This window comes from Passer domesticus, chromosome 13 (assembly GCF_036417665.1).
Source record: "Passer domesticus isolate bPasDom1 chromosome 13, bPasDom1.hap1, whole genome shotgun sequence".
Classification (NCBI taxonomy): Eukaryota; Metazoa; Chordata; class Aves; order Passeriformes; family Passeridae; genus Passer; species Passer domesticus.
Genome location: NC_087486.1, coordinates 8,543,399 through 8,571,145, shown reverse-complemented (window position 1 = coordinate 8,571,145; position 27,747 = coordinate 8,543,399). Strand labels below are relative to the sequence as shown.

Below are 27,747 nucleotides of genomic sequence, written 5' to 3'. Positions count from 1 at the left end.
ACCAGCATGGCTTTAAACAAATTTGATATTTTCTGTTTCCTAGTTGAATATCAACTGTGCTGTGCTTTCTCCATTTGAAGCTCTTGAGATGGAGAACCAAAACCACAACACAGTGGAGTATAGCTGTAGATTTGGAGACAGGGCACTGTGTCAGTATTTGGAAAGGAAGCATTAGGGAGACCAAGATCTTCTATCCCCACCATTAGATAAGAAAGTTAGGATTTGTTCAGATAAAGCAGGTATAAACATTGTGTACCATTTTCATGTTATCTCTAAATTAAAACCAGTTTCTGAAGTCTAGTTACTCTAATATTTTTACTTTAGGAAGCTCCAGCTATGCATAATTTACCTAATCTGCTGAAATGTAAATATTTATATTAATATGGCTTATAAGTGTCCTTGCATCAACGCAGGTTCTTGATGGAAAGAATCACAGTTAAAATATGTGACATCTTCAGGGCCACAGCAGTAAACTTAGGCATTATTTGCAGTAATCTGACCAAAGGAAAAGCAGCAGATGGAGGAATTCACAGGATCTTGTTGGGATATTCTGTTCTGGACCCTTTGCACCTTTGTGCCACGGGCTCACTCTAAATGGGTGAGCAGCAAGGCAGAGAGGGAGAAGCCACAACCTCATCTCTTGGCCTCTTGCTGCGTGGGCAGAGAGGGAGGCAGGAGCTGAGCTGGTGGGGCCAGCCAGCTCCTGTGGCTCTGACTGCTGTCTGTGGGTCAGGCCCACGGCTCTGGGGCTGTGTGGGTCTGCAGTGGAGGAGGTGCTGCCTCTGCTCTCCTGTCCAGCCCAAGCACAGCACCACAACAACCAACTTACAGCCCTGGGGAGCCACTGCTGCTGCTTGGTGCCCAGCTCTGGAGCTCCTGCTGCCCCCTGTGAGCAAAAATCCCCGTGGGTTTTGCCCAGGTGCCATCTAGAGCTTGCAGAGGTGTGCAGTGTCTCCAGTCCCCACACGTGTGTGAAGCTCTGTTCATTTTTGTATAGCAAAGGAAAACCATTTCAGCCATCCAAAAGAACATTTTCAAAGCACTGCTGTGGCTTGCATTTCCCAAAGTCAGCACTTATGGATGATACAGGCTCTACAAAAATGTAGGTTTTGATGAGCAGCAGCTATTTTTATTGCTATTCTTATTTATTTTTGTAGAGGTGTTGGATGTAACAGAAATGCAGAGTTACTGCAGCCTCAGATTCTGTGTTTGTTCACACATTTCCCTCCTCTCTCATTTGGAAAGCCAAGCAGATTAATTCATCTGTAATTTACATTCTATTCTGCTCACTCAGAGTTCCTGATTATCTGTTGCTCAAGCTACATTTTCAGGATGTGATTGACCTGAATGTAGCCATAGCACAAGAGCAGAGGCTGAATGAGGTTCGGGTCCTTTCTGACTGGTTAGGAAGATGGCTGGAATGGGTAGATCCAGGGAAAATTTGTTTTATTTAGAAAAAAACTATATAAATATCACAAAAAGAAAGCTGCTTTCAGTACTGCCACACATTAACCTAAGATAACAGGAAGTATTAGACAACAAAAAGCATCTTACCATAGGTAAAGTAAGCAACTTCAGGGGGAAGGGTGACATTATTGAGGTCATCATCCTGAACGTACTGATCTACGTACTGCTGTGCCTCAGAGGCTTTAAGAAAAGCCATGAACCTGGCAGTGAACGATGCCACGAAGATGGACAGCATCCCAAAGTCCAGCAGGTTCCAGAGATGCACCACATATTCACGTGGACCCTCTTCCCAGATCTCCTTGCACTCCGACCATATCATACCTGTGGAGGGATCAGAGCATCTTGAACTGGCAAACACAGAAGGTGTTTCTGTATTCAGACAGGTCTGTTTGTTTCCTGCTTGCAGTGGCTTCTAAGACCAAAGCAAAAGACACTTTAAATAAACAAATTAATTGAGAACAACTCTTGTCATCTTTTCTTAAAAATTAATACAACCTTTTGTGCCTATGAAGCAGAAATCTCAAAATGTCACTGTATAAGTTAATGGAAAAGCTGATTTCTGATGATGACAGAAAAAGCACTGTTCAGAAATTCTGATGACAGTAGAAAATTCTACTGCTGATATAGTCAGAAAAAATGTAGATTTCCTCTCTTGTCCCCAGAATGACCTTCCTTCACCATGGCACTGAAGATGGCACTGCTTGCTCTGCTGCTCTTTTCCTCCTTCCCTAAGATAGTGTGTCCATTTTGAGAATGCAAACAGAACTGTTCAAGAGTAAGTTTAGTATGATTAAAAAAGAGTAAGACAGAAATTCTGTCCTTCCAATTTCATAAAGCTTTCTGTATTAAATAATGAATTTCCACATATTAAAGTCTGAACTACCACTTTGAAAACACTGAGTTTAGCCCAACTTGATGATTTCTGACAACAGACTTACAAATAAACCTAAATGCCAAACCCAGTGAATTCAAATATTTGACATTCATGTCCTACTGGGAAGAGGCAAGTGAACTCAGTCAAAGAGCTCAGGTCAGATTCACCAATTTGCCCACCTTTCAATTCCAGCAGGGCTCCAGGGCCGAAATCATACTCCTGAATAGCTAAAGTGTTGGAATATTTAACCCACTGATAAATATTTCCTGTGCTCTACCCAGTCCTGTTTCCATAGCAGCAGCAAAATTCACATTTAATCAAGAAGGAGCAGCACCTGCCAATTTCCATGTGACCTCCTGCAATCTTCTCCTTTCTGTGAACTCCTTTCATCCTCTCTGCTGGCAGCTCTCGTGGTGTGGCATGTCAATGCTTTTGCTTGGCTACTTCTGAAGCTCCTGGAAGCAGGGGGTGTCCCCAGAGGAGCACGGGGAAGTTGGGTTACAGAGAGGGAAACAGGTCAGTGGGAATTTAGCCTGAGGGTGGAGGAGTGGAGAACTGCTGCTCTCAGTCCTTGTGCACAGGGGAGGATTTAAAGAGAAAAAGGAAAGCTGAGCCATCCATAGCACCATCAGCTGAGGTCACAGCGAGCCTGTGACCTCCACAGCCCTGGAGTCTCCCTGGAGATGTTCCCTGATTTAGGTCTGTCCTGGGAGAGCCTGAGATCTGCAGAATGCTGAGCGGAGGGCAGGAGAGGAGCCTCCCAGCTCTCCTCCTCCATGGTGCTTGGCTGTAAAAGCAGGAACTTCATCCCACACTGCCACTCACCCTGAGTGAGATTTAGTAATAAATAGCCTAAGGGAACAGGTGGAAGAATTGGTTTCTCAGGAATTTTCCTAGAGCAAGGATGAAATATTAAAGAAACATTTCTACCTGGAAAAGAAAAGCATCCCAGAAATGATGGATAGGAGCCATTAGCCCTGTGCATTACACATGTGTGCTTTATAAAGGTACTAAAGCACTTAAGGAAATATCACATGCGAGGTAGCATTGCCCAACAAAGCACTTGTTCACTGATGACCAGAAATGATTCCCATCCAAATTTATTTCTAATCTTGCTCCCTTAATATACCTAAGTCACAGATTAATGAAGTAAGAAGTGTCTAAAAGTGAGAAGTCTGACTAAAATTAGAACCCCTCTGTGAAAGTAACATGCTATTGGCCTATAATTTCCACTGTTCTTTCCCCCAGCTTTGTGGCAGTCCTTTTTTAAAAATGTCTGTTCAGGACAAGTGGAAAAGTTACAGTAATTACTTGGTCAGTACTGCTGGGTAATTGTATATACTTTGTGAGAGAGTAATTCAAAGCTCCTCTTTAGGAAAAGTATTGAGAAGAGAAAAATCTGCTAAAATTCAGGGGATGGAACATAAGATGAGGTATTAGAACTAAGGATGAGTAGTTAGACAAAGCAGCTCTGCCAGGATGTGATTAGATTGCAGTGTGCTGTTTCTGAGCCTCAGTGGCTCTGGCAGGGGTATTTCCCTGAGTTTGATGCTCAGAGATTTGGGGTATGAGCAGCTCTAGGCTCCAGCTTCTGCATGTCTCTTGTTCCCACTGCAGGGGTAATCAGAAATGTCACCTCGATGGGCAATTCTGGTTTCACCAGGGGAAGGAGAGTCAAGATACAGGCACAGCCCATCTGGAAGAAAAATGGGAGTGTGCAAGAAGTGCTGTTCACCACCTGTGCACAAAAAGGAACAGTTTGTCAGATTTCTATATCCTCTGGCCTGGTACATAAATCAGGAGCAGCTGATGTTGCAGAGCTGCCTTTGAGCCTTCCTGGGTCCACCAAAGGCTGTTGGATTAAGAGATTAATAGTGCTCAGATTGCATCTACCCAGAGTTCAACTGCTACCCTGGCTGCTTTTGCAGTGGGGATTTAGAAATAAACCCGCCTGCTTTCAGTGCACACTTCAGTCCATGCTGTCCATGAGGAAAATGCCAGCCTTCCTCATTTGAAGGCAAGAGCTGGGAAGTCCTGCCCACAGGGAAGAGGCAGCCAAGGCAAATAATGAGCCCTGGGTGCATGAGCCAAAACTGCTGTGCACCATGTACAAAGGGGATGTTGGTCTTGTTTAACCTCATGAGATCCCCATGATTCCTTAGACTAGTCTGGACAATTCATCCCATCCTTCATGTGCTCCAGCCTCAGTATTTACCAGAGGCCCTTGAGCCCTCTGTCTCTGTCATTAGCGCTGGTATTAAATAACACTGGTGCCCATACAGACCCCTGAGGGACACCACTTGTCACCAATGTCCATCAGTGGACTCTGAGCCAGTGGCCACACAACCCTCCAACGCTTTCTTACACATCTCATCAGCCCACTCATCAAATCCATCTATCTCTGATTTAGAGAGAAGGATGTTGTGGGGATCCATGCCAAAGGCTTTCCAGAAGTCCAGTTAAATGACATCTGCAGCTTGTCCTTGTGCACATACACAGTCATTCCATCAGAGAAGGCCACTGGGTAGGTCTATGATGGCCACTTTAATTATATTTCTGCTTGCATATAGGTATTTATAATATCTGTAAGATTTTAGCACCAGAAGTTGCTACCGTTAGTGCTTTTACAATCCTTGAAGTTCGGGGTCACACATGGGGCTCAACAAGTGCAGGTGTCTGCAGGCCATGTGCACAAAACTACCACCTCAGTATTGCTGAAACATTTCTTGGAGGCAGACAGGTAAAATGGCCAGAGAAGATTGTCAGTGCAGATGTAGGCAGTCATTAGAAAATCTCATTATATTCAGGAGTCTGTACAATGAATCACCTTTCTTCTCCCAGAAAAGTGAAAACCTTCACTTTAAATGAAATGTTTTCTTCTTCATCTCTCAGGAACTCAACAAGCAGACAGATACCTACTGCCTATGAGAAAAGAATACCTAGTTTAAAATCTAATCATCCTGTCCAACTGCTTTAATATAATTTTAAAAATATATCTTACAGTCTTACTATATCCAGTCTGGCATCTATTCAGTATTTTCTAGCCTAATATCCTGTATGGGATTCTGATTATCACAGGGACAGGGAACAAAGAAACATTGGCCAAGAAGTCATCAGATAGAGCAGCCATACCCTATTTTTCAGGGGAATTTAATGCCATCAGTACTTATGGAACAGTGGAATTATTTGCTGCAAGAAGAGAATCAAAATCATGGTGGTGAACAAAAATAGCTACAGAAGAGGTAGACAAAGATTCTACAGAGTTGATAAGCTCAATTTCCCAAGAAATCCTCCTGAACTTGTTTAGATTAATGGTTCAAACTAAGTGACCTACCAGGAGTAAATGATGCTTGTAGGAAAAGTGAGACATCTGAATTAGTCTGAACCTCCTTAGAAATTTGACTTGTGCATGTGGCACTCAAAGGGTTCACCCACAAGAATCCTTACTTTGTAATTGCTGAATAACTTAATTTCTTTTGTAAGGTTTGAGCACTGCACTGTCCTCTCACCAGTACAAATTTCACACTACAAATTTCATAAAATCTAGCTCTTACTTGCCTAGGTTTCATCACTAGAGCTTGGAGTGCACTACAAGAAAAACAAATGACATTATACTCATTTTGCAGACAAAGACACTGAGGTTCAGTGAATTACAGTAGGATCCCATGGCAGGGTAACAAATCAGACTCACCACACTTCTTTCTGCTCACTTTGTCCCAGAGTGAAGCCACAGGTTCCTATTATAATATTACCTTCTTTAAGATGCAATATTAAACCAACAGAGATAAATAGGCAACATCTATAGCATTTACGACGGAAAGTGGAAAAATCAGGTAAAAGAGAGAATTTGCTAAGCATCATTCAATGTTTTCAAAAGTGGTGGCCAAGATCAAATCTTCTTTGCTCCTCTTTAATCAAAACTCTTGACATCAACCTCTAGACTCATAGTAAACTGTTTCAGTTTTGAGGAGTTTTCTTGGTTAGGGTTTTTTGTTTTTTTTTTTTTAGCTTGGGGTTTTGTTAGGTTTTTTGTTTGTTTTGTTTTGTTTTGTTTTGGTTTGGTTTTTGTGTTTTTTCTGGGGTTTTTTGTGGGTTTTTTATTTTTAATTTTTTTGTTTGTTTTTGTTTTTGTTTTTGTTTAATTTTTCTTTTTTCTTTGTCTTGTCACTGTGTATCATGCTATTCCTAATGAGGTTGAATTTCCACAGAGGACTTGTGTTCATTTTGGTTTTACTTACCTAATACCCACTTCATGATCAGTAATTCTGTCCATGAGAACTGGGTTGTTTTGACTCTGAATATTTGTTTTGGATGATCCGTGATGGTCTCGTTGGGGAGATTTTTGACTCCTTCAAAGCGATCTGAGGCGTTCACTACTAACAGTCCAAGGAAGATTGTGAAAGAAACTGCATGAGCCACAAACTTCATGAAAGGACTTCGGAGGGTACGTCCCAGCTGCAATGGAACATGCACAGTCATAAGGTTTTTATTTACACACCTCCTTGATGTTTTTTCACTATAAAATTTGAAACCTTTTGCCCACGGTGAAAAGGATTCAGTAATTGATTTTGGATCATTAGCTAAATCGGGTTTAGATTTGTTCAAGTTGTTATGTGCTGTTACCAGACACTATGCATTGGGTAATTTTTTATGCATGGCAATGTCTTACAGTGCCTCTTTAAACCCACATGTAATATCTAATTGCCCTGGCCATATGGTGAGTGGAAAATGAAGAGACAGGACATTTATATGAGAGATGTTTGTTTTTGCATGTGTGATATGAATGAACTCGTGTGTCAATATAAATCCTAATGATGGACACAATTCTCATCCTTACATGTTAGAATCTTTTATTAATGGTGAACTCTTGGTTCATTATCAGTGTGTAAGAAATAGCCTTCTGTTTAAATATGCTTTAGTAATGCTTTTCAAATGCTTTGCTATGATAGTCTGCTCTCATAATTAGTACCAAAGCTGGAGAATTACTCCCAGAATACAAGGATTTATTTCAAGACACTAAGCCAAGAACAAGAGCAGCAGGTCTCTTCACTACATATAATTGTTCTGCTCTTCTTGACAAGCTTTCTTGATTAATGAATTTAAATATCACTCTTTAAATTTTAAATTTTCTGTGACCTAAGAAAACATTACTCCAGAATGATGGAAAGAGTAGAAGCATTTTCAGGAGCAGTAGGGTCAAAGCTTGTAGTGCTGGACACAACAGGGAGCAATGGAAGAGCTGGCCTGGATGGGGTCTTTCCAAACTCCTCAAAGACAACTGGAATTTTTTTTTCAGTTTATTACTCATTGATTGATTCCCTTTGATGCCAAGATATCATCCATTTTTTCTTAATATCCACTGATTTGATAATAAAACTTCATAGGAAAAAGGACATAAAAAGGAAATTATTTGTTTTTGTATTTATCTCCAATAGCAGATTAATTCCAGGGAGCCCTGGTCTCTGCTTATGGCAGAAGAGGAAATATTTCAAAAGCAGAGGTCTCTAGGGCTAGCATAAATTTAAAGGAAGTACTAGGATTCTGGCGTTTATTTGTTTTTCTTATCAGAGTTTATAAAATGTCAATAAAATATTTTATAAAGTTGACAGAATAGGAAATCCTATTGGAAAATGTGCATGCTTCTAAATAACTTTCCAATAAAGCAAATGAAAATATCTGCTCTTTCCTGAGGTCCTTATTGACATTCTCTGAGGTCAGTAAGGACGTGTTTAGTTGGGCAGATATTGCACTGACCTGAAACCCAAGTTTATTTAATCTTGTCTAGAAATAATATGGCAGACATAGGAGTGGATGAATTGTTAAAACCAGTCTCAACCCTTACAGCTCTGGTTCACCTCCTGTGCTGCCACCATGGGTGTCATTCTCAACAGTTCTTTATGGCTGATGTTGTGTAGATTTTGCTTTGTAGTAGAATTTATAATTTCAGTACTGAGCTGCATGGGGTGGTGGGATAGGTCTGGATCACACAGTTTTCCTCCTATGACCTGAGAGAGTTCAGACTGCAAGAGTAAAGTGGAACATCAGCCATGGATCCTCAGCAGAAAGTTTTTAAGAAAGAGCATTTGCAATCTGTTTGAGACTCATTTCTACCCTGAATTCACTAAAAGAGGAAAAGCAATACCTATTGAATCATGAATCCTCTCCAGAGACTTTTCCTGCTCTCTATAGAAATGTAAAAAAAAGACCTTAGATTAAAGTAGCATAGTCTCAGTTATCAGAGAAATAATCCCATGTATTACAGAACCAAATGAATTCTGGGGGTAATTTTCCTTACTTCTCTCATGATTTAACAGAAATCTGCATTTAGTTAATGTTACATCAGCCATTTGTCCCATTTATTACTGCAGAAAGCTTACCATTATTTTTTTGAGCTGATGCTTTCTATATCTTCTCAGAAATCTAATTTTTAGCTAAGAGCTACAGAAGGTGTAGACTAAAATATTCTAAAAAAAAAATTAAATTATGAAGTGTCAATTCCTCCAGCCAGTCTAATGCTTTATGACAATAAGATTTTTCAAACAACATGATACAGCTAAACTCAAGGTGTGTAACTGCATGAGTATATAAATTTCTTGATTTTTTAGAAAATCAAAGTACCACCTTTCATCAAACCAGGACTGCAGGGTAGTGTCTGGCTGTTACTGCTAAGATAGAAACACTGACAGTGTGTGAATACAAAGGCTCATTCTTAAGAGAGCAGATAATTTCATGATTTAGCATCCTATCTCCATGATAGAAAAATAATGAAGCATACATTCATGTCAGAACAAAAATATATAGTGTGATATCACTACAAAATTTTCAGCTTGAGGAGATTAGAACAAAAAAGGCTAGGAGCATAAGGAAAAATCCATTGCTATGCTCAGTACTGTGCTTGTAGCAGAAGCATGAAGATGCTGTTGTAGTGATCTCGTGTATTTTAGGGGTCAAAAGGTACAGATATGGTTTGGGCAGAGGCAACCATTAAAGTTCCAGTGTTTCAACAGTGCAGGGTGTGTTGCAGTGGGAGTTGCACCCCACAAACCCCCAGTGTGGCTTCAGGAAATGAGAGAACAGCCAGACTGAGAGGGCTGTGTGTGAGTGACCTCTCAGTGTTGTGATGTTTGAGTGTGCACTTCAACCAACCCGAGAAAGAAAACACACCTTGAAGCTCAGCAGACAATCCAAACAGCCCCTCTTGCTCTTGTCATTACATTTTCAGGCAACAGACTGTGCAATTTTTCTATCCAATCTCTCTTCTCTTTTCATTACCAATGAAAAAAAAATGTTTTGGAGACCAACATCTAAAGCAACAGTTTATTTCAGAGTCACAGCCTCCAGGATATAGATGAGTCAGCAAGGATCTTTCAGGATAGGATAGGCTTAAGTTTCATGGGTCATGAAGTGAATGAATGACTGACACTAAAACTGGTTTTAATAAGTTCGTTCTGTGCAACTGAATTAAAAAAATAGGTAAGGCTGAGGTACAAACTCCAGTCAATGCTATGTACTAGTTTTTTCTGGGTAGTTTTTGGTATGGCACATTCTAACCCCACAGAGCTTTATTAAAGACAATTTTCTGTTGGGGAGGACAGGCATTAAAGTATGTTCCTAGCTAAGATACATCAGTGAAGGAATTTTGAATGTGAATTCCTCTATTGCCCTATGTGAAACTGCAGAATTTGATCATCATAAGAATGTGGCACACAGTAGTGTTGCTCAGGACAGCTCCCATTGCAGTATTCCACATTAGAGATCTCCTCCATTTTTCTCACTGCCTTGGTCCAGAAATGAGCCCCTGACTCATGCCTGGGTATCTGTGAGTCTCTGAAGACAGACCTGATTTAAGTTAAAAGTCTTAACTGATTATTACTGTGGAAAAGTGATTTCTTTGCCCAATTGTGTAACATCACGATTGCTTCCATCAGTAAAAAACAAATAAAACACTTGTAAAGCTGACCAGGACAAAACTGGGAGGCTCAGAGTGGAGATGCTGCCTGTGCAGAATTTTCTGCAATTACACTGTGAGAGGATAGCAGGCTCTTGCATCAACCTGCAGCCCTTGAAATTAACAGTGATGATTTTGGGTGAGATACCAATTCTTAAGGAAAAAATTGTGTTTGTGATTCAGTTATTTCTATCACAGGCCCCAATCAAAAATCAAGACTATATTGTTCTGATCAAGGCAAATCCATGCATTAAAAGACAATACCTGTCTGAAAGAAATTTCAATTGGCCTTTGTGCTAGAAGGTTACATGTGGTTTTTGACAGTCTAGTGGGGTGAAAAGGAAGGAACATTGAAAAATGAGAATGCATGAAAGGTTTAGGATAATGAAATCAGAGCTGATGAAAAGTTAAATATCCCCCTGCCCCCATTTTAAAATTTTAATACACCTACCTCAAGAAATTAAAACCAAGTAACTTTCTCAATAATTTCTTAGTTCTGCTATAAAACTGTTTTAGTTTTAGCAGGAGGTTGTCTCAGTTTCTTTCCTCTTAGTTTTTATGTTTTTGTTTTAAATTCTCCCCTTATTTCTAGTCTAATTCTTCCCACCTATTGCCATATTAATTCTGAGACTGCACCACAAATGCTGCTGTTGGCTGGTGTGCCATCTCCCAACACATTCAACAGAGGTGAAGGAAATTAAACAGCTTCATAAATCCCGGCTAGACTGGGGTCTGACATGAAGGAATCAAGGTGATAATTTCACACAATAATTCCCTCTATGACCCAGCCAAAAACACCCACAGCACAGCCTGGCTTTGGCATGAACTCCTCTGTGAGCACCTCTGAGTCCTGGCTGGTGCCCGTGAAAAATGAGGGGCTTTGGGTTGGTACAGACCTCGAGGAGATGAAGTTACATCCTCATATCCTCTAACACAAAGTACTCCTCTTGGAGCCATTTTGGAGGAAACCAAGGCTTAAAGGTGTTTTGTTATCTCAGATGTACTGAAGAACTTTTTCTGATTGTATTAATATGTGTTTCAAATTATAGTCTTTCTCAATACTAATTGATGGATCTATAACTACTTGAGTTTCATACATTTAAAAAGGATTCCTCACTGTTTTTTAGAGGAAGTGGAAAAAGATACTTTCAAGACTGAATACAATAGCTGTGCCAGGTGTCATTTTTATTAAATTTAAGTACCTGTGACAAGCCTCCTGCAGAAGACATCTACCTTGTATAGGATGATGTTGCTGGCTATTGCTGAATGTGAAATGATCTTGTCCCCTGCCACCCCTTTTTCTGTGGCAAGAGCAGTGACAAAGCTCTTTATCACTCAGCCACACACTTATTTATCTCCACTTGTTTGAGCAGATTCTTTCAGGATGAAACCCCTACAGATTTCATGCCACAAACAACTCGAGATTTTACCTAAGCTAATGTTTGGCTCTGCTCCTTTGACCTCCAGGTCTCAACAAACTCTCCTCCACTGTTTAATCTATATTTAGGTATACAGCAGTATTTCAAGTTGCTTCATCTCTTCCCTCAAAACCGTAAAGATTTTATGATTAAGTCTAGTTGTTGATGCAACACTAACAAGTTTCCTGGGGCTTGCCAGAGTTTCAGGCCCATGTGTCATAATAATGTTCCACTAAATAAAACCACAATAATGCTGCATTAACTAAACCCACAACAATGCTCCACTAACTAAAACCACAAGCTCAGAAAGAAGGAAGAAAGGTAACAAAGGAGCCCTGAAGAAGGGAGGAACCCACAACAAAAAGTGCATGAAAGAAGAATTTAAACATCAGAGTTAACTAAAACAAGGATCTCCTCCTTTAGTTATTTCCAGTTTTGGTGGCTCTTCTATTTTTTCTTCATTTCACTCCTATGTTGTTATCTCCTACACATTATTTTTTCCTTTTGTTTTCCTGTCACCCTCTTTACCCACCACCCCACTTCTTTCTCTGTAAAGATGAGCCTCAAATCATGACAGTTCCATTTGTGTCTGTCAAGCAACACCCCAAGCTTGCTCTCCCTGGGCCAGTCTTAGAGGATACCAGGAATCACTCCCCAACACCTTTATGGAAAAATCTGGGGTTTCACTGCAGGCCCTGGGTAAAACTGCCTGTAACCCCCCCAGACCATCAGGAGTTTGTACCTTGCTGCAGGGAGCAATCCAGTAGGCTATGGCGAGGAAGGGCAGCCCGATGGAGACCCCAAAAACAGCCAAGAACTTCACAGCTATGGATTGCTGCCGTAAGCCTGAGAGGTTTTCGTACCACATGGTGAGCAATTGCTGCTGGCAGTTGGGGTGAGCAACAAACTGTAAGAAAAGCAGAAATAGAGACATCAGTGGCATTGTCTGAAGAGGAAGATATTTCAGGGAATAACCTTCTGATCTTGCCCGTGGAACATGACAGGTCATGTCTTTGTTGTCCATAAAGCAAACAAACAGAAAACTGCAAACAGGACCCCCAGGTGGTGGCAGAACGTGCATCACTTCTGCTCCTTGTCTTCTCTAGAGAAAAGCTATTTTTGTATGACTATTTTTGTCTGAGCCAAACCCCAAAATCCATTAGTGGTTAGCACTGACAAAATGCATCTGAGCAAGTTATCTCTTGGGGTAAGACCGTGTACCCTGAGATTCAGAAAAGGCACAGAGAGGGGCTTGGAAGTCAAGCTGAGAAACACTGTGATGACTTTGCCAAGGCCATTGACACAGCAGCTGATATTATATTGTTCTATTCACTTTGTAAAGACCCAAAGGGAACCATTCTGCAGGGCTCTCCTGCAAATTATGTGATCTGGCTGGTATTTTGCTACTTTAAATGCTTTATCTCTGAGTACCTTTCAAAATATGACAGCTCATTCTTTACTGATAGGACAAAAAGACAAATTCAAAAGCAGTAGGAAAAGCTGTGGTGCTCTGGTACAGAAAGTACCTGTTTTGTACCCTGTAACTGGGACTCTTCAGTTTACTGTTCTGAAGTAAAAATTAAAAAAAAAGAGGTAAAAGAAAATGTGAGTGGCAGAAAAGTGAAAAGGGCAGTTTCTTATTGGCAAAATTACAGCACCACCAGATCCTACCTAACAGTTTTATAATAAAAGATTAAACTTCAGTTCATATTGTTCTTTGAGGTGATCGAATTTAGAAGGTGGCTATTTTAATCACAAAGAAGGATAATAAAAATGTAAAAGAATAGAAAGAAAAAATGAAAAATAAATATGTTGCTGGTGCAGCTAACTTCATAAGTAGAACTGAGGGTTTCATTTATTAGTTCTGTGGATGAATCAATATTCCTGGGAGGGAAATGTAAAATGCTCTGCTCTTTCAAAGAGTAGAACTTTCTGGAGGTGAAGGCGAGGAGGAAGGGGGTGAAGAAAAAAAGAGAGGAGGAAAGCAGAGGCTGCTGCGGGCTCGGGGGCCACAGGGACAGGGACAGGGACAAGGACAGGGACAGGGACAGGGACAGGGACAGGGACAGGGACCACGCCTGGCAGCCATCCCTTGCTCTGGATCACCCAGCTGGAGGATTTCAGCTGCCTTCTGTAGTTTTCTCGGGACTGAAAAGCAGAGAAAATTCAAATTGTGCTTTCATCTTCACTACCTGTGAACGGTGATCGATTTGGGAACTTAATGGACTCTTTTTGAGATGTTTGCATAACAGAACTGTTACTGTTCAGGAGCAAATACAGTTGCACAGAAATTAGGATTGCTCTGCAGTAACACTTTTCCTTCAATAACAACACATTAGTAGCTGTTTAAAATATGCTTTTGAGATGAATTAGGCTTTGGGGTCTACATTGCTCAAAAAGAAGAAAAAAAAAGAAAATGAGACTCTACCCCTTCCAATGAATAAATCAATCAGAACAAAGGAAATTGATGGGTACTTTTAACCGCCTTTGTCTTTAGAATTTTTTTCCTGGAAATATTAACATTTTAATATGCTTTCTTTTAAGCTGCTTTCATGAAAAAGAATGCTTTCACAAAAGGTAATTATAAATCATGATTCCTAGTCCTTCTGAGCATTTAAAGTTTAAGGTTGAGGTGATGACAGCAGTATTACAAGGAGGCATTTCCCAACGCCTGGTGTTTATGTTTGCCCTAATGCTGCTTGGGCTTGTTATCTTCCTGGCAAATGGACAAAAAAATGAAGTGGAAGGAAGCTCAGTAGAGAATTGATCCCTTTTTGCATATTTTATTTTCAGATATCATGAATTCAACAACACTTGTAGTGACTCAAGGGAAGGGAAATGGCACTGGTGAATGTGCAGAATTCTGGGATGTGGGACCCAAGCAATATCCAGACTTCCTCCTCCTGTTGCAATTGATTCAAACAAAGATATTCAGTTGTCCTTGGCAATGAGACAGTCAAAGTCTTCTGGTTGGCATTTCAGAGACTTCATCAGACATTTTAATCTGTCCATTTTCTCAATGTGTCTGGAAACAGCTACAATAAAAATACAAGTATGGGAAAATTGAGAAGGAATTGCCATAAAACCCAGCTCAGTGGAACAATTTATTTTGTTCAAGGCAATAAGGACAGGCAGAGTGCCATAGAGCCTTGGTGGTGTTCCTCTGTCATGTGTTTGGTCCATATCCTCTCATTCCCCACACCACTCAGGATTTCCCATGGCTGGGTCCCCTCCTGGGTCAGGGGTCTCATCAGCCCCCCTGAACATATCAGCCACTCTAGACATGCTTCAGACCATGGAGAGGGAGCTTACCACATAAAATACCAGGAAAGTGGTCTCTTTAACATTCAGGGGAAACAGAGCATTGTAAAAAAGTGATGTAACAGATTTAAAGGAGAAGAAGGAAAGGAAAGGCTGAAAAGCCTCATCCCCTGCTCCTCCTCTAACAAACTGGGTACAGTTACTTATAAGCCCCCAAAGAATGGAACTGGGACATGGGTTAGGATGAAGAAACCACAAACCATACATACCTTGAACAAACCCCAGTACCTTTGTAAACTCCCTATAAATCATTATCACCGAGCCCAGCACAAAAGCTATTTTAATCCATGTCCCTCTACTGTAAATTCCACGTGTAGGGACAATACTGGAGGTATCTCCACATAAGAAAAAAAGCCTAGGGACCAGAAAATGCTAAAATCTCAAAAAAGCCTAGGGACCAGAAGCACATGAAGGTCTCCACCCAGAGACATTATGGATTCAAGCAGCATGGCTACTGATTGCTTTATCCCAGTACAGAGTAGGTACAACCAAAATGCAATCAGTGCAGGTTTTTTCACTTTCTCAAGCCTCACGTTGGGCGCCGAAAGAGTTTTTGGCCTGGTTTAGGGCAAATGTGGGGAAAAACCTCCAAAGAGGCTCCTCTAGAAAGCAAATTCAAGCGGCCCCTCCCTACAACTGGTTTGGGAAAAGATTTCCTTGGGGAAAAGTGGAAAACACTGCTTATTTAAGAAGCAAAGTACTCACAAACATGAAAAGATTAATAATACTGAACAATAGAACCTCTTGTTGTTCTGAAGAGATGGCAAATTCAGCAAGTCCTTCTGTGGATTGGAGAGATAAAGTCTTTTGCATGGGTATGTCCTTGGTTTTTTCTTGTTCTCCCTGGGGTTCAGGTCTGGTGTCCCAGCTGCAGTGCAGCCTGGGGGGCCTGGATGATAACCCTGGTGTTCTCAGACTGAACAACAGCGGAACAGTTCCAAAAAAACTTCCAGCCTCAGATAACTAAAAAAACCTAACTAAAATCCAAGGAGAGCTCTCTCTGGCTCCCTGTCCATGCTGCAGACAGCACAGGCAAGACACAGAGCTGAAGGTCTTTGGTTTTGAATAAAGCCAGGAAAAAATTCACTGTTTTTTCTCTCCCCCTCTGTGCTCTTGGATCTAAGTTTAAAGGCACAAAATCTATTTCTGGGCTAAACAGACAAATGGGGATAAAATTCAGCATCATAAAGTCACCCCAGGACATCATCTTACTCTGATTATTACAAAAATGAGGGGAAAATAAGTTAAGGATCAGGAAGATCAGAGCATGAATGAGTTTTGATCTCTTATTTGCTTACAGCAAGCAGTACAGTTTTCATTGTTTTCTCTATTAGACATTAATGAAACACAGAGTGACCCCTTGGGCACTGCCAGCCCTCTCTCTATCAACATTTCAGACACTGGTCTTAGTTCTCCTCAGAGATGTTACATTTAACTTTCTCTCTTCCCTGGGAATGGGCACTGACACCAAGTTAAAGATTACACTGATGCTTTGGTAAGACACTTAGGCACGGAGAAGAACAGAGCTTGAGACAAAGGCTTCAAGGCAGAATGCTTCAAAGCATAATGACAAATGCTGATGTGTGATATTGAATTTCAGAGGACTGAATGCTGCAGTGCTTTTTCAATGTTCCCATTAAACGCTCTTTTCCTTCCTCAGTGCTGGAAAATGAGGCGAGGAGGCTTTTAGGGACAAACTGTGGGTGCTCCTGCGCTGCAGACAAGAAAGAGCAGTGTGACCAGGGCTGTGCAGAAGGGCAGGAAATCTCTGATTGAAATGGAAGCACTGGCAGTGGAGGGGATTGCCTGGCTCCAAAGCCAGCCACTTAAAAGCATTGAGTGCTTTATCTCCTGGGCAGAGTCACTAAGGTAATGCATCAGGACCTGCGAGCTCAAGCAAAATGTTTTCCAGTGCTTCTGCATTCAGCAACCACGGTGGGAGCTTTGCTGGCCCCAGGGCCCTGGGATCCCAGTAGATGGCAGTGGTTTTTCCTGCTACTGTGCATACCTCTGATATAGGAAGGAAATTGTTCTTCCCTCCAGCCTATGTCACACAGCTTTTTAAGTTAAAAAAGGCTAAAAAACGTCATAATAAAATCACACAGCAATCAGCTCAAATAATGAAGCCACCAAAGCAGCATTTTTGAGAGGCAGTGGATGACTCAGGTAAGTATTGACACCTCCAAAAGCCCTGTCCTGTGCTACAGGGGATTAAATAAGAGACATGAATATTATTCTGGAATATTGAAAAAAGTTTCTCAAAGACTTCTGTGAGAATTGAAAGGACTCAAAGGAAGAGTTTTACATGTATGAATAAAGAGGGTGTTTCAGAGACCACTGTGAATGCCACATTGAGTGATCACTTTTCCACATTTCTATTTAATTTGATGTGTGACAGCTCTCTCTGGTAGCTTAACACGTTATATGCATTGTGGGGAAACACTTCTGAGCTCTTATGACAGAATGAGTTTTTTCCTTAGCATAGCTGCTCATGAAAGCAAGAGTTTCACTCCACAGATCATAAAGTACCTTTATATTTTATAAACATATAGAAAGTTACTTGTGATAGAAACCACTGCAATAGAAAGACTTTTATTTTTTATTTTCTATTATATTGAAGTGGAGGAGAGGAGAGGAGAGGAGAGGAGAGGAGAGGAGAGGAGAGGAGAGGAGAGGAGAGGAGAGGAGAGGAGAGGAGAGGAGAGGAGAGGAGAGGAGAGGAGAGGAGAGGAGAGGAGAGGAGAGGAGAGGAGAGGAGAGGAGAGGAGAGGAGAGGAGAGGAGAGGAGAGGAGAGGAGAGTCTCTATCTTGGACAGAAAAATGATGTCAGCAGAAATAAGGAAACTTGTGGCAAGACAGCTAAGAGACAGAGGTCAGCCTCAGATGACTGGAATTAATCGTGCAGAAAGAAACCAGTATCTCTTTTATTACTGAAATAATTCCATTTCCCTTAAAAGTACAGAAATCTACCACCGAGGCAAAAGAATTAACCACTCAGACAGGATCACCTCACTTTGCTAATGTACCCTACACTGAATAGCCAGGGGCTGTGCTAGGAAGGCAAACTCATCAGTGAAGCAGTGAAAGCAGATAAAACCCTGCATATCAGAACTAACAACATGAACCTGGGACTATAAAGTCCTGAGGTGCTCCTGTCGTGTCCTCTCAGCTTGTGCCTTCCCTGTCAGCCTTATGGCAAACTTCAGTGAGTTTAATCACTGAGTGTGAGCTAAAAAGGAGCTGCATAAATAGACTTTCAGGAGAACATTGGGGATGTCAAGAAACACTGGCAGGGGCAGGGATGAGCAATTTCTCTTTCCATCATGTAGCTGCATTCATGTCCTTGAAGCAACCTTTCTGGGTTCATTATTAAGCATTTATCTTTTGATGTAGCTCTTTGCTTCTGCAAACCCACATTTATTAACACATTTTAGACTGCAGCACCTGCTCACAGGAACCCTGGGCTGGGTGTGTAATGCTTCAAATGCCAGAAATCTGAGGGAAAATGCTGATTCAAATGAGTCATACAAAGGGTTTCAATTGGCACGTTGTGCCCCTGAACTACAAGGGAAAAAGAAGGAGGCAGCAAATGGGTTGCATACATGGCTTTCCCCATTTTGCCAGCACTGCCCATGGCAGGAGGGTTGGACCTGGGTGATCTTTAAGGTCCCTTTCCAGCCCAAACCATTCTGTGATTCTGTGGTGTCAGGAGCAGAGGAGCAGTGCTCCTGCAGGGATCCACACACTGGACAAACCAGGTGGCATCTGGACCACACACATCGTGTGCTCTGGAAAGTTAAAGGTACATCAGAATAATCACAAAGATTTCCTGACACCTCAGAGACAAACACAGCCCGAGCTGAGCTTGCCATGATCGTGTTCCCAGCAGGACCAAAGCCAGGGCTGGTCTGGAAGGGGACTTGAGGCTTCCTTGCAGCTTTGCTGTGCTTGAGCAAAACCAGAGGGAGGGAGGGAGAGAAAGCTGGGCTTGCTGCTCAGGCAGTGCCATGATTCTCCCAGCAAAGCCTTCACCAAAGGAGAAATGAAATCATCCTTTTTCAGCAGGTCACTGAACACCGTGGGAGTATCAGCAAACATTGGCAGGGGTGGGAAAAACTCAGGGAAAGGTCAAAGCAGGATATTGCACCCCTGAAGGGTGAAAAATACCCTGCCATTTCACCAAAGAGGATCAGATGAATTAAGAGGTAAACATATGCCCACATGCAAATAAGAGATGAAAAAAAATCACTGACTGTATTAAAAAAAACATTGTTTATCTGCTTTTATAACACTTCTCTCTTTTGAAGATTCCTTTGATATTTTAGGTATTTTTAAGGCTTGAAGCCTAAATAAAGGGTCTGCATTTACACTGAATAAAATACTTTTCTTGAACTGAAACATACTTTTTTAGGGGCAGGAAAAAAGGTGAAAAATGTCTCAAAATATTTTTTTTTATCCAGTAAAAGATCCGTTACAGAGTTGTTTCACTTGATGCAGAGCAGAAGATGACAGAGCTCAGAGGGAATTACTGAAGTTTGCTGGAAAACACGCAGTGCAGGGAAAGACCAGCACAGACAGAAGCCTTTCCTTATCTCCACATTGTACTCTGCTCTGTGAACTTCCAAGTGAACGAAGAGCCCTTTGTTTTGCAAAAACTATTCTGACACCTTAGCAGAAGCAGGTGGGATATTCTATATATTAGGTATTTATTGCATGTTCTGGAGTGAGAAAAAAATTGTCTTTAGCAAATGCATGTGCTATTAAATTCTGCCAAAGGGTAAATATGGCTGGAACTTGGTTCACTCTTTGCTGTTGTGGCTGCAAGAGAGGCAAATAAAACTGCAGAAAGTTTAAGAAAGAAATAGAAAAGTACATACGCTACTGCTAATGAATTAAAAATAACAAGTAAGGTTCCATTCAACAAACCCACGCTGTGACCTTGGGACTTTTTCACAAAAAAATATCTGCTCTAATTATAGTTAAATTCTATCCATGGTCACAAGCCCTGTTTTAAAAAACACTTTGCACCAGACTAACCTGACAAAAGAGAGTAAAAACAGGTCCAAATTCCTTTGTCCCGATGCAAAAGAAAGATTTTCATGGATGAGAGAAAATTCAGCTGATCAAATCTCATTTCAATGGGATCTATCCACAGCATGAAAGGAAACAGTACGTGACAAAGGGTCCTCTGAGGTATTGCTGCAGACACCCAGAGAACAAGGAAATGTCCCTGCCCTGAGGATTGCTGCAGCTCTCCCTCTGTCCCTGGGGCTCATTTGACTGCCTAATGGCATCACACAAATATTCATGAGCTTCTTGCTCATCCTGCAGATGAGCTTTGTGACAGGCTCGGTGAATATTCAGACCTGCTGTCTGGAGTCTGACCTCAGTGCTTTTAAACCTGTAGCAAAGGGGAAAGGTTTGTATTTGTAAGCAAGGTCCAGCTGAGCCAGGATTATCAGGAAAAAAAATCCCCAACTAATTGTGCAACCTCAGCCTCTGAGTTACATTTAGGGCATAAACCCACAAGGATTTAGAACAGTTTTAGTAATAAATTGCACCTTTCACAAAACTTTTCACATTGTTTCCTTCTAAACCAAAATGTCTTTGTTGTTAGAGCCATTTGGCAGAGGGTAAATACCCACACCAAAACCAAGGATACACACACATTCCCCCAGTTTTATTGAAATCCAGTATCTGGATCCACTTGCTGGTTGACCTGAGTTATCCAGTACAAAATTATAATTTTGAGCACTGAAAACCTTCACATAGCTCCAGTTTACAGCCACATCTCCTTCCTGTGACTCACCCTGCCGTATAAAAACAAGAGTGTTTGGGGCAGATCTGCTCCCTGCTAAATCTGTGAGTGCATTACCAGGGCTGGGCTCTCACTTTGCAGAGGTGGCAGGGGACAGGAGCGGGGCAGTGAAGGTCACCCCAGGGCTGGTGTGATGGCCCCAAAGCCCCGTGTGGCTCAGCTCTGGAAAGGGCAAGGCATGATCCTGTTAGAGGAGGGACAGCGGTGGAAACAGGGACAACTCAAACCCACTAAAAACAAATTGGTCTAATAGAAAACAAAAATAATGAGGTAAATAAAACTGCCAAGAGCACTGCAAATGCAATTTGCCCATTGACACTAATTCTCTCAGCACTGACTGGAAAGGCAAAATTAATAATAATAGCAGAAGGGACTTTTGTTGTTTTCCTATTAATTTTAGGCCATTTGAAATGAAAAGGTAAGTCCGATCTGTTTGATATGTGTAACAGGAAAATGCAGAATTTACACAAATTCTTTGATTGGTTCCGTTCAAACTTTGCTTTGCCTTTAAGTTTCTTTATAATTTGACTTTTCTGAGATAAAGATTGGGCTTTTTTGGGCTCAGCATTCTCCTCTAGGGTAGGGAATAAGGTGCTTGGCTCTTTGGAAAACTTCAGTTTCTTCTTCTAGTGGGCTGCATGTTTTCTGAAGAGATTTATTGTTACTGTCTGATTTCTCCTCTTTTTACATATATGAATAAATCTTATCACTGAATTATTTATCTGAAAACAAGAGACTGAATTGCAAGTCCCAGCCTTTAACATTCCAGGATTTTCATATCTGTGCAAAATCAAAACCACTTGAAAATCCTTATCATTGAATTATTCATCTAAAAACATGCCATAATAAAAAACTACCAAACAACAATGTCCTTTTGGTGTATAAAAAAACAGCCACAGAGGGTACAGAAGGAAAGATTTAAAACATTGCCTATGGGGATTTAGGCAAAGTCAAAATTGGAGTCAGCTAAGGTCAGGTTTGTAGCAAACCATATAAATTGTCCTTTTTTATAGGAATTTTATTATTAATTGTTAATAAAGGTAATTTTAAGCCCTCTCATCAGTGATGCACATCCATACAATGGTTTTGATGTGTTCTTGTGCTTACTTGTCTGGATCTTGATGGACATTTAAGGCCCTGTGACACTTTGCAAATGAAAATAATTAAGTCTGCATATTACAGCAAACTGGGAATATTGCAGACAATATTCAGGATGGAGAAATGATTCATTGAAACCTTAAGAGGATGGATGGATGTGCAGGAAGTAACAAAATGAGATTCGTCAAGGAAAAGAAAAGAAATTAAAACATCTGGGAAAAAGGAAATAATCAGAGTCACAGATTTTAGTGGGAGGAAGGAACCTTGCTAATGAAATACTCAGATATAGAAGTGCATTCTGTGGGGAAGGGAAGTAACTCCTTCCCTTTCCAATCTCTGTCAAAACATTTGCAACATGCAATTAAAAATGTAAAAAGAAAAATTACATGGATAAGCTTTAGAGTCCAGGATGACCACAGTGTTTCCACTGACATTAAATTACATTTTACAGTATTCACTGACTCTCCCCTGACAGAAGCAAGAGATGCTTTTCTTCCCACCACCTCTGTCCAGGCCATCAATGACTTCACAAGTCCTCATTTACATATTCCTGAAACTAAAAAGTGGGGAAAAAAATTAATGAGGGATTGCAGAAACAAAAATACAACTCTCTGGAAACCTTTTGATTGAGAAGTTCTTTTCCTTGAGGCTTCTCATCAGACAGTAAACCACAAACCTGTCCTGTTCCAAGCCATATCTGTGTGTGTTACAGCCACTGGGGCACTGAAAGGTCAATGCTTGTCCTGTGAGAAATTCCTGCACTGAAGTTGTGGATGTGAATCACTTCATTTGGGTTACCCAAATGTAGTTTTCCATGGGTGTTCAGGCTGGTGTGCAGGTGTGGCTGGGCCCTGGTGTGCCCTCTGCCCTCTCCCCTGCAGCCATCGTGCCCCAGGGTTCTCCCTGCAGGATAACTGCAGCTTGAGGGCAGAGAGATCTCACCCACCATGGCATGTGGCACAGAGACACTCCTTGCTCTCCTACTGCCAGAACTTCTGGTCACTTCTGGGTTTCTCCTGCCCTCTGTTCTCCACTTTATCTTCCTGTGCTTCCTGAGAAGAACCCGAGCTGTCCCAGGTAACATCCCTAAGGATGTTCTGGTGGAGCTTGTTTGGGGCAGTGTCTGCAACTGCACATTTGGGGGGCAAAACTGTCTCCAGCACAGGCAGGGCTGGTTCTCCAAGCCTTCTCCAGCTCCCCTCAGGCTGTTGCAGCAGTTAATGAGAGCTGGGACTTCTCATGCCCTTAAGTATCTGAGTCATGTGACCAACACAGTGAAAAGTTATAATCTAATGCAGCAGTGAGTATTCTGTTCAGAGCATCCTCCATATGTTAATTATTAATAATATAGTTATGAAAAAGTTCCTGTTCCAGCTCTCTCTTAAATAGGATTTACACAGCCATCTGGTGTTCTGTTTAATTCTTATTTTTTTTCCCAACTCAATTTGTGTGTCTTACTGTTAATTAAATTAAAACTGGTGAAAGAGAAAGGTGCTCTGGCTTTGTGGTGGTTGTGGGCAGAGCTGCTGAGAAGACAGAGGTGGGCACTCAATATTTGCAATTAGAAGAATAGAGCAATGTTAATTTTGCCATTGGGAAAGAAGGGAAATGAATGTCACCTCCTACAGAAGAGCAATAACTGTGCACCTACAGAGAAACCACAGCTTTACACCTAAAGGTAAATGTTGACACAAGTCCCCTGCCAACATTAAAGAGCGACAAGAAAGGATCATATTGGTACAGACTAAAATGAGAACATAAAATATGTGCATCCCTTCAGCTGATATACAGCAGCAAAATGGTTTTGTTGTAAGACATCAAAACTTTAATTTTCTCACCGTTGGCTGTTCAAGGGTAGTTCCAACCTCTGTAACTCTGCCTCTCAAAAAAAATCATATTCTGGCTTAATTAGAAATGAGTTCACACAGGGAAAAAATGTGTGCTACCCTTACATAGCAAGTACCTGGGTGAAAATAAATTTGTTTGAATGTTTCAGGAAAAGAAAAAAACCCCTTACTATAAAATTTTCAGGAAAGAGTGCAGTAAGATTTCAGATGTTGTAAACCTGCATGAGGAGCATGTGGGTACCCATGGCCACAGAGCTCCTTGGGATCAGAACTTCAGCTTAGCAACTCAAGCCACTTTTGGTTACAATCCACTAAAACAACCTGCTCCCCTTTAATGATGGTTTTTTTTTTTTATTTTGCCTCTTCTATGAGCAGCTGCTGGACCCCACCAGAGTTTTCTCTCACTGTGAGAGCTCCCAGCCTCTGCTCCAGTGTCCAGGTGAACACAAGTGCAGCATCATCAGAGTGCTTGGCTGCTCCTCCTGCATCCCACCCTCCTCCTCCCTGTGCCCCAGACCCTGCAGTGCTGGACGAGAAAGAAATCTCAAATTGGCTGAAGTGAGCAAGTGCAAAGCATCACTAAATAAACCAGGGGAGACAATGGTACATTTGCAACAATCCCATAACATGGGCTAAAAGTTCAGTTCTTGGAAAGAATCCAGGACTCAGTAAATGCTTAAGTGTTTGAAAATTGTTTGTTTTGCTTTTGACAAACTGTTTGCATTTTGATAAATTTCAAGGAATCATTAAGACAGCTGATCTAAATGGAAAAATGCCTCTGGAAAACTTGGTCAGAGGACATTTGAGTGAATTTTTTCCAAAAATCCTGGAATGATTATTTAGTTCTCTCAAAAAGTGTGAAGAATAACAGCAATACACCATTTTTATGAACACTTTATAAACTACTGTAATTTTGGGTTTCTCCTTGCTGCAAAATATGTAAAAACAGAGTTTCTTAATTCTTCAAATATCTTTTATACAAAGTCCTTGAATTATAGCCTTAAGCTTCTCACCATCTTCTCATATGTGTTAGTAGGAGGCATTGCAGAAGAAAAGAAAAGGAAAAAAGAGACCAACAAGTGAAGCCTGTAATTGTTGATGCTTTCTTGAATGACTTTACAAGGCTCATCTCAAACTTTGTGAATTAGGAAAAAAGATAATGATCAATAAAACCGTGTCCTTTCACTTGAGCAGAGAATTGCTTTTTTGAAGTTGAAAATGAACAAGGTAACAGGGGACTTTAATTGGAAACACAGAAGGAAAAATGCAGAGACATTTCCATTAATGTGGAAAAAAAACCTGCTGTAGATACCAGCTGCAGGTTTACTGACCAGAGGAGGTAAGAGGGCTTCAGCTCTGATGTGAACACAGATTTTCCTTAGACACCATGACTGCAGTAACTGCACTGTATGAGGACAGTGATGTAACAAAGAAATTTGGAAGAACTAGGAAGATTTTAAAAGATTTTGCAAAGGCCTGATGAAACTCTGCAGATGCAATTGCTCTTCTGTCTGAAGGTGGGAGTCCTTGACATCTTTCCCAGACTCTAGAAATAAAAATGTGATGAAATACAGACTGCATCAGCAGCTGTAAAAGTAAAATAATGGATATTAAATAATAATTTTCAATGTGTTTCATGGTTCCCTGCAATTTTTCATCAAAGAAAGCCTATTGTAGGCACTGAGTATTAATATGGAAATGTGAATTAAGAAGCTAATGGTAGAAATAGATTTTTTAAACATCAAATATTTCTTAAAATTTCCCATGTGAGTGCAAATATTTAGTCTGGATATGAACTTAATGAAAAAATAACTCATAACAACTAACCCCTCTTTCTTTTTTCTTTTTTTTTTTTTTTTTTGTCAGACCATTCTGAAGTTCTTTTGTATAAAACCCCTGCCCAAGCAGGGTCATCCCAGAGCACATGGCACGGGATTATGTTGGGACAGTTCTTGAATATCCCCAGTGAGGGAGACTCCACACTCTCTGGGTGATCTCTTCCAGTTCTTGGTCACATGAACAGTGAAGAAATTCTTCCTCATATCCAGGTGGAACTTCCTGGGCATCAATTCCTGTCTGATGTCTCTTGTCCTGCTAGCTGGAGCACTGAGCAGAGCCTGCTCCATGCTCTGGACACCCTCCCTGCAGGCACTGACAGACATTGATGGGGTCTCCTCTCAGGTCTCTCCTCTCAGGTGTGAGCAGGACCAGCTCCCTCAGCCTTTCCTCATAAGAAAGGTGCTCCAGTGCCTTAATTATCTTTGTTTTCTGCTGGACCTGTTACAGGAACTGCACATCTCTCTTGTACTGAGGAGCCCAGAACTGGACAAGGTCTAGTCATGATGAGTCATTAGCTTAGAAAAAGTTACTTAATTTAGAGACTCTGTCCAAGAATCAGTTTATTAAATATGCATAATACTTCACCCTCCCTCTGACCCCTCTCTATTATAGGATTTCCTTAAAATGAAAATGGATTTCAAATCACAAGATCTGTACACATAAACCTAAATATCTCTCAATTGAATAAAAGCTTGCACCTGAAGTGCATTACCTCTCAAGGAATTAATGTGTTCCCATAACACAATGTCTTTGTTCAGCAAGTGTGACCAATATCAGTCCATTATCATATCACTGCCAAAGCCAAAGCCATTTCTCTGTGTATCTGCGTCCCCCACAGACTGAACTGTCTGTTTTGGAGTTAGCAGTTAAATATTCATCTTACACATAAACACACACCAAACCAGCTGCTGAAAAGAATGTGCTGAAAAGTGCTGACCTGAGAGCCATCACCAGACTGCTGAATGCTCCTGTTCATGCCCTGCAATTACTTTAACAGTTGTTATCAGTGTGCAACAAGTTGCTGTGATCCACAAAGGATGCTCAGCTTTCCTGGGCTTAGGAAGATATTTATACATGAAAAGATCAACTGTACATGACCTCCCGCTGGTGCTTTAGGTCAATGTTCATGCATTGTGAAAAGCTGCACATAGAGACAGGGTCAGAAATGGGTGAATGTCCCTCTGGAACCAGGTAAGCCAGGGTGGAAGTGCCCAGAGCAGCACAGCAGCTCCAGCTCGTGGTCTTTTTCCAAAAAGGTGACACAAATTTTGAGAAGGATAAGTGAGCAAAGTAGCACAGGAGAATTCACACATTGAAAAGGCTCAAGGTCCCTTGCAGCTCAGAATGTTCCGTGATTCTGTGACTGATGATTCTCAGGTCATGGATCACTGGGCACTGTTCCATGATGAGGTACTATCTGCGTCTTCTAGATTAGTTCATTTTCTGAAAGAGCACCAGAGCAAGTTTGGCCTCCCGTTACCAAAGCAACAGTTTCAACAACTAAGCTTGACCCAGCTTGTAGAACATCAGGCTGAGAGTGAACTGAGATGTTCAGTTCAGTGATGGAACAAAGCAGAGACACAACAGCCTAGGAGAGAATATTTGGCTCTGTGCTACGTGCTCCTGCATGAAAGCATTTAATTTCAAATATGTTTTAAGACTCCTTAATTAATGGCTTTCATAACAGGAAAAGACCTTCTCCAGCCAGCACAGCAGCACAGTCAAGAGGCAAAATGAAGCAGGTGGTGGGTTTGGGAGGGGAATGAGAGAGCAGATGTTAGCTAGAAAATTTGGAATGCTCTTTGAGTCCTGTAGCAGGAGCCCAGTTTCCATCAAAGCATATTGTAGAAGCAATTAATTGGGACCACCCAGACCTAGAATTTGCCAGAATAACATTTTCCATTCACACAACACACTTCTGTAAGGCAGACTAGTTGTTTCAAATACTTCTAGAAGATTTATTTTTTCACTTTGCAGATAAACTTCTCCACATTAAAGGATGTGAGAAAATGCAAATTAAGCCACAAGTTGCTAAAATTCTAGGGACAGTCCGGGTCCCACTAAAATCTATCTTTTGCTTATTTTTCAGGTGGCATCAAGGAAGCATAATTAAATGT

The 27,747-nt window shown here is 41.1% G+C and overlaps 1 protein-coding gene across 4 annotated transcripts in view; it reads right to left on the bottom strand.

Annotated features, from left to right (window-relative positions):
• The window catches only part of TRPC7 (transient receptor potential cation channel subfamily C member 7), a 73,106-nt gene that overhangs the window by 17,874 nt on the left and 27,485 nt on the right, over nucleotides 1-27,747 (bottom strand). For all 4 annotated transcript variants that reach the window (XM_064387696.1, XM_064387697.1, XM_064387694.1 and 1 more), the window contains exons 4-6: nucleotides 12,450-12,614; nucleotides 6,580-6,796; nucleotides 1,555-1,788 (exon numbers count right to left, since the gene is read on the bottom strand). In XM_064387696.1, coding sequence (XP_064243766.1) covers nucleotides 1,555-1,788; nucleotides 6,580-6,796; nucleotides 12,450-12,614 — 616 coding nt within the window. The remainder of the gene's footprint in view (nucleotides 1-1,554; nucleotides 1,789-6,579; nucleotides 6,797-12,449; nucleotides 12,615-27,747) is intronic.